Source organism: Egretta garzetta, unplaced genomic scaffold, assembly GCF_000687185.1.
Source record: "Egretta garzetta isolate BGI_Z169 unplaced genomic scaffold, ASM68718v1 scaffold485, whole genome shotgun sequence".
Taxonomy (NCBI): Eukaryota; Metazoa; Chordata; class Aves; order Pelecaniformes; family Ardeidae; genus Egretta; species Egretta garzetta.
The window spans coordinates 317,776-324,272 of record NW_009259695.1 but is presented as its reverse complement, the minus strand read 5'-3'; the positions used below and the strand labels follow the sequence as shown (position 1 = coordinate 324,272).

Genomic DNA, 6,497 nt, shown 5'->3' with positions numbered 1-6,497 from the left:
TCAGAAGCTGGTTTTTTCAAATGGAGACTCTCAAAGGAGATTCATGGAGGTATTCATCTTAATTAGAAACTACAACTTTCAACAGGAATATAGGAATTTCTATACCAGATCAAACCAGTGGTCCATCTAGACCAGTGTCCTGTTTCCAGCAGGGGCAAGAGCCAGATGCTCTGCGAGAAACCCCATAATGGACAGTTGTGGCCAAAACTTCCTCTAAGAAAGCTCCTTCCTAGACTCCATCGCTAACAGACAGCTCCTGTACTGCCGGACTTGGCCCTTTTGCAGATGACAGGAGAAAAGAAAAAAAGCAGATCGGAATCTAGGAATATTTTTTGTATCTAAATAGTCTTAAGTTTAATTCCCCTCCAATGAGCATTCTTTGGTTTTGGATCACAGGTCTTTGGTGAAAGGCTATATGAACAGTTGTTTTTAAAGAAATTCTAGTAACGCTTTGGGTAGCAGAAGAAAGAAGCATAATCCTCTACTGGAAATCAAATACCATCCAGCAAGGTAAAGAGGTTGTGCCACTAACACTTCTGTCAGTTCTGGTAAGCAATCCTCCTTCAAGCAGTTAAAAATGTTTTGGTAAAAGACAGTAGTAAGACCTTATCCAGAATAATTCTGACGTCTGGTAGCCAATAAAGATTCCAGTAAAGCAGATGCAGAGAAGATCAGGGAAACAAGGAACCTGCCTTGGAAAGCTGAGTGCACTTTGCTTCACGCAGCAAAACAAAAGCTGAAAGGAGATGTGATTTTTGCCTGTGCTGAGGAGGTAAAATCCAAGGAGGCAGAAAGTGCTCAAAAACAATGGTTAGTTTAAAACTTTAAGTTAGGTTTTTTTCCCCTGCCAGCAGATGTTATTAGCTTTTTAACCAACAAAATTATGAGATTCGCAAACAGCCTCTCAACAGGAGAGGAAAGGGAAAAACCATGCAACTAATCTTATCGAGAACTTAATCTTTTTTGCAGGTGACTATGTAATGGAGCTGCCCACAATGCAGAGAAGGGGATTTAACAGCCAGAGCTCTGGAGGCCTCTCACTACAATGCAGGGAACGTGGGTAGGTAAGCAGGTATTTCAGTAGGATTCTACCTTCAAAGAACGTAGGTGGGCAACTTCCATGTCTGTAAAGAAGATGGAACCCTGCAGAAGCTGAGGCTGATAGCTCAGAGAATGAAATACACAGAATTGCAATAAGGAACCAACACTCCCTGCAAGACCGGGAAGATTCCCTCTGTGCATGTACTGAAAATACAACAATGACAAAACCTCAAGAGGTCCTAGCCCATAGTTTGCCTGTAGCTGATGATCTAACACATCAAAACCACTCTGCTTTGGTTGGTTGGTTTCTTTTTGTAACCAGACTGTTAGGGTGCAAAGAAGTATTTTTCATCACCTTTGGATATACTTGGAGAAGGAAAACTACAGAGAAGCTATTTCCCTTCCTTCCACTGACTTGCTTCCTTTCTCACTTGGAAGCTACATGCCAGACACCTATACTCCACTAAAGACTGCTGACTAGCTTTTTAGCTAGTTGAAAGATCAAAACATTAAGTTGCTTCTGAAATCTAAATGCTACACAGCGATGCCACCACAGGGTCATTAAAAGCATAGGAAACATTTACCTACCTCTTCCGGTCTAACCTCTCTGCTGGTGAAATCCTTTATGCAATCCAGGAAGCAGTTTTCTGTAAGTTTATTGTATGTTCCAAGAAACTCCTTGAACTATAAATAAAAATTAAACAGAAAATTAGTATTAAAAAATTCTCCACTAATTTCTTACACATAGCTGCATGGGCCATCTGGTGACACTAAAATTTAAAGGACAAGTTGCTAGAAAAATTAACTGTTAGTCAGAAGACTTTAGCACCAAATGCTGCTAGTACTTAAATCAGATAGTACACCATGTCTGACAATGGTCAAATGTTTAAATTTTGGTTGCTACAGAACTAGTCTTAACTCAGACGGTAACTTACAACTTTTTGTCTTTCTCCATGCCCGACACCTTTTACTCTGATAAAGTAATACAAGGTGTTCAAAGCCACCACTCGTGAATACAGCATCTTACCTGCTTGATCTGATCAGATTCCGATATTTGCCCAGCCATATTCTACTGCCTGTGATTCACTCACCTGTTCTGAAGATAAAAGTAGAGGCAGAGTTTCACACAAAAAGCATACATATGCACTGCACCATTTTACAACAGAACGGAATTTTCTACATCCTTGAAGTGTGTTTAAATGCAACTTTGCTAGCAAACTTTCAAGCCATCCATTTGCAGGAAAGTTATCTATTTGGAATGTATTCAGTTAAAAGAACATCCAGGATAATGCCAGTTACAAAACCTTCCCAAATCCACCTATTAACTGCTGTCCTTTAAACACTTTTTAACCAGTTCAAATGGTTTCAAGTGCCTTAAAAAAAAAAAAGGGTGTATTTTATAAATGTTTTCAAACTCACAAAGGGCAAAGTCACTAGGGCAGGAATGGGGGGAAGGGGCAAGCAATAACATTTTCTAGCCTTATAGTTTCAGTGACTTTAGATGCCATCTGTAAAAACAGTAAGGAAAAAGAAGGCAAGCATGGAATGTTAGCCACTCTGAATAGACGCAGCATAAGCCAGCTCGCATCAGAGAAGCGGACGCCTGGTTTCTATGTAGCTGCATTGTCACCAAACACTTAAACTAGAGCAAACGTTCTGGTCATTAAATATAGTGAATTAAATGCAAGAACACACAGAAGAATGAGAATGGCCTTAAAGGAAGCAAAACAAAGAAAAAAGGAAGAATGGACAGCCACCAATCCAAGAATTTAAGCACGCATCCTGAAGGAAGCCTCACATTCCTAATCCAACACTGTGAACAAGTTAAGGCTTGAAAGCATCCCTGCAGATTTCCTAGAAGAATACTGAAAGCTAGTCTTCCTCTTCCCTTAATTTACACATTATCGAAGACCTGTCACAGATGATAATGCAAGCTAATATTCCACATTGACGAGAAAAAGATCCTTCAGTTCAACCCACATCGACTTGTGGAAGAAAAGTTCGCACTGAAGTGTAATCAATTTGTGAAAAAAGTTCATTTAGCTCTTTAGCAAGGGCTACTTATAATTAAACTTACATTATGCTTGGCCAAGTTTTGAGCAAGACATTCACGTTTTAGAAAGCTTAAACTATTCCAGTCTCTCAGCAGGGGGAAGGGAGAGGGTAAGCAAGCCTTCTGAACAAGAACAAAAAGACATTAATAATTATTTCTACAACAGAAAGAAAACAAAGCAACTAAAAAATAGCACTCTGGAGCTCTCACAAGCACGCACTCTCCCTACACCACCTCCCAGTAGCAGAGTAAGCGTAACTTCTGCCTCTTAACATTACACTTAATCACTGGAGAGGAAGTCAATTCAGGGGTGGGAGGTAAAGAGCACGTAAGATTCTTGGGTTTAGGACACATACCCTCACAACCAAGAATTCCTCGTGGGTAGACAGGGCACAGGGGTTACTCTTAAGCAGAACCTCCGGGGTATGGTTGCTCAGAAGGAACAAGGCATTACTCAGGTTAACATAAACCTCTAACTTGTTTTAGGAGAGGTGGACAGGACTGTCATCTGGGACAACTAGTGAAAATGGATAGCCCGTTAGAAGAAAAATCAGTGACAATTCTATAAAGTCAGTTTAAGTAGATTATTAACAGAGAGTTAAAAAACAGAAAAGGAAAGACTTCTGTCCTCTCCCAAGCACAGAAAGCTAAAAGCTTCATTCAACTGTCAGTGCCGCTTTCTCACACTCAGTATTGCTTCATTATGCTCATTGATAACAAACATGATCTTCTGTTCTTCTGGGACTAGCTTGGCAAGCTTAGAATTACAGTTTTACTGAACTGCCCTTCCATGAAGCTTTTAAGCTTCCACTTGGGAAATGGCTCTGATTTAGATCAGCACAAAGGCATTCTCTGATTTTGAGTGTCTGAAGGACTTGTCCCTGTACAGGTATTTCACACTTTGAACACAGTGGGCAGTGAAATTACATGGCTCTCCTGCACCTCTTCAGTAGCTATAAATTACAGGCAGTTGCCTTAACATCTAAAAACATCTAAAAACAATGTTCCCCAGAATGTGAATATCTGGTTTATTCTTAAAGTATGTTAAATGTATCAATTCATGTTTTCTTGTTGTTTGTCCCCTTTCCCTCCTGGCTGTGAAACAAGCGGAAAAAAAAAAAGTGATGCAAGACCCCATTACAGGGCTTGGCACCTCGACTAACACACCACACTGCTTCTTACACAGCTGCTCAAACAACTCCAGCATGCTTCAGGTTTAAGCCTACACAGCCTGGATTATTTTCCTCCGGGCTAAGCATGATTTGGAAATTCAGCCTTGCACTTTTAAGTGTGTCACACTGAAGGAAGCAGATATCTGTGAATACACCTCTGCAACAAGGGCCAGTCTGGATGTGCTGGTTCACCAGGAAAGCAGCAATGGCTGGGAAGTCTCCCTTCTTGAAGGGCCCTGGAGCTCTTCCAAATACATTCCAATGTTCTAAAGAGACATTCTTTTAAGATAAGCCTCTCTGAGCAAAATTAGCAGTTAAGGATAACTTGAGGTTTTGATTTTTCAGCATTAGGCATAATGGGTTTTCCATCCTCTTTCCAAAGAGGTTAAAGGCTTTAGCCTATTCAAACCTATTCTCCATGCAAGATCCTTCCCAGCTCCCAGCCCTGTTTTAGAATCTGGAAAATACTTCTAATATTTCCTTCTGCTGCAGCTGCCACTCCTAGTGCCATGGAAACATGGAATTACTACAGAGTGACAGTTCTGCTTTTTTTTTTTTTTAAAAAAAAAAGCTAAAGCTCATTTATTAAATAAAAAGGGTGATTAGGTTAAGGATTCCTAGCTGACCTGGGTCAACCATCTATCTGTTTCCATGGCAGGAGGAACAGGAGCCAGAACTGAAGAGGTCAGAACTCCTCTAAAACTTCCTATGTGTGGGAATACAGCTTCCTCAGCTGTTATGTCCAGAACTTCAGGAGCAGAGGGCTCAGGAACGTAACACACAAGCACTAGTAACTGGAACAGAGCTTTTGATTATTATTACTGTGCTGCTGGGTGGCTGAAAAGTCTGCCTCCCATTAACAGCCTGGAGCTCTTACAGGTGAAACACGCACTGCAAACTACGGTAAGGAAGTTTTGGTTTTTTCCACTGATGTAATCAACATTAGTGTCCATTACCTAATCTCGAGTCAACAGTATCCTTTCCCATGGAAACTAAACAAGCCCTGTGTTTTGGTGGGTTTTTTCCCAACCTTTTCACAAGGAGCTACATTTTATTGGGAGAAGGGTCCATGGAGAGACACCATAAATCCTTCACACTTGTTATCCTGATTAACAATCTGAATTAGGTGTAGGTATAGCCTACTCTATACAAACAGGGCTGCAGGGCTTTTTTTTTTAAACCTTCACTTTGAATTGTACACACAGAACACCACACAAGTGTTTCTACATGTGCATAAAAGGGACAAAGAAGAATAAAAATACCAAGTCAAAGAAATGTGTCAAGATAAAGCACCCACAGCTTGTAGAGAAAGCTTTTTTTTTAATAGCTGGGAATTACTAGGCTAGAACTTGATTGACATCAGAGTAAAAAACTCATTTATTTAAAGAGCTCTTTTACTAAATCTAATCAATCTACAAATACCTATGAAACCAGCAGGCTGCTAAACTAATTGCATAAAATTCAGGGCAAGAGGCAATTTAACACCAAAATCCTGGGGCTGCATGCCTGGGCAACCAACCCTCATCCTGCCCCAGCCCAGCAAGGCAGCAGCAACAGCCCCACGGGGAATGAAGGCAGAGCCCGGCTCTCCCCTGTGCCTGGAGCAGGTCCGGCCGCCCTCCTTCAGACCAGTACTTGTGACGTGGTTACAGAAAGGTTTTCCTCTCACCCCACACACTACTGTCGGCCTTCAGAGGAGTTGAGAAAGGGACTGGGCAGCAGGTGACTGGATAATAAAGTGTACCTGGTGCACAGGTTACTGTAATTCATGATCTCCTGGCTGTGGGATGGACCCTGCCCTGAAGAAGAAGAGGTCAATGATAGAAAAGGTCTCCTAACGCCACCAGCAAGCTCACATAGCAAGTCTGAAACTGGACACCCCCAGAGCCTCTTTGAGCAGGCCAAACACATGCAAAGGGTTCTATCCCAATAGAAAATATGTATTTTTCCATAAGAGGTCCCCTATTTAAGTTAGATTAGGCCTGGCTCATACTCACGACTCGACCTAAGCTGGAAGCTGAAGATACAACAATTTCACCTTGACTTCGGTGGTTTGGGTTTTTTGTGAGGTGGTGTGTTTTTTTTTCCCCACTACACCCTTCAGTTCTTGCTTCCAAGGGCACCTTGAGTTTCTGCGCCCGGGCAGAGTCTCGCTCGGCCAAGCCCCGGCCCGGTGCGGGTACGCCAGCGCGCCCCTCCCTCTCCATCCCCGCTGAGGGGAAGGCGCCCCG

The 6,497-nt window shown here is 42.0% G+C and overlaps 2 protein-coding genes across 6 annotated transcripts in view; one reads left to right on the top strand and one right to left on the bottom strand.

The window, feature by feature from the left end:
* Positions 1-6,491, bottom strand: part of TIMM9 (translocase of inner mitochondrial membrane 9) — a 9,208-nt gene extending 2,717 nt beyond the window's left edge. Inside the window, exons 1-3 of one of the 5 annotated variants that reach the window (XM_035894342.1) lie at positions 4,413-6,491; positions 2,069-2,140; positions 1,630-1,725 (exon numbers count right to left, since the gene is read on the bottom strand). In XM_035894342.1, the coding sequence (XP_035750235.1) occupies positions 1,630-1,725; positions 2,069-2,107 (135 nt within the window). In that variant the 5' untranslated portion in view covers positions 2,108-2,140; positions 4,413-6,491. The other 4 variants (XM_035894341.1, XM_035894343.1, XM_035894340.1 and 1 more) reach the window with 4 other exon arrangements.
* The window catches only part of KIAA0586 (KIAA0586 ortholog), an 81,842-nt gene continuing 75,351 nt past the window's right edge, over positions 7-6,497 (top strand). The window contains exon 1 of the mRNA XM_035894345.1: positions 7-1,064. The gene's annotated coding sequence lies outside the window, so the exon portion shown is untranslated. The remainder of the gene's footprint in view (positions 1,065-6,497) is intronic.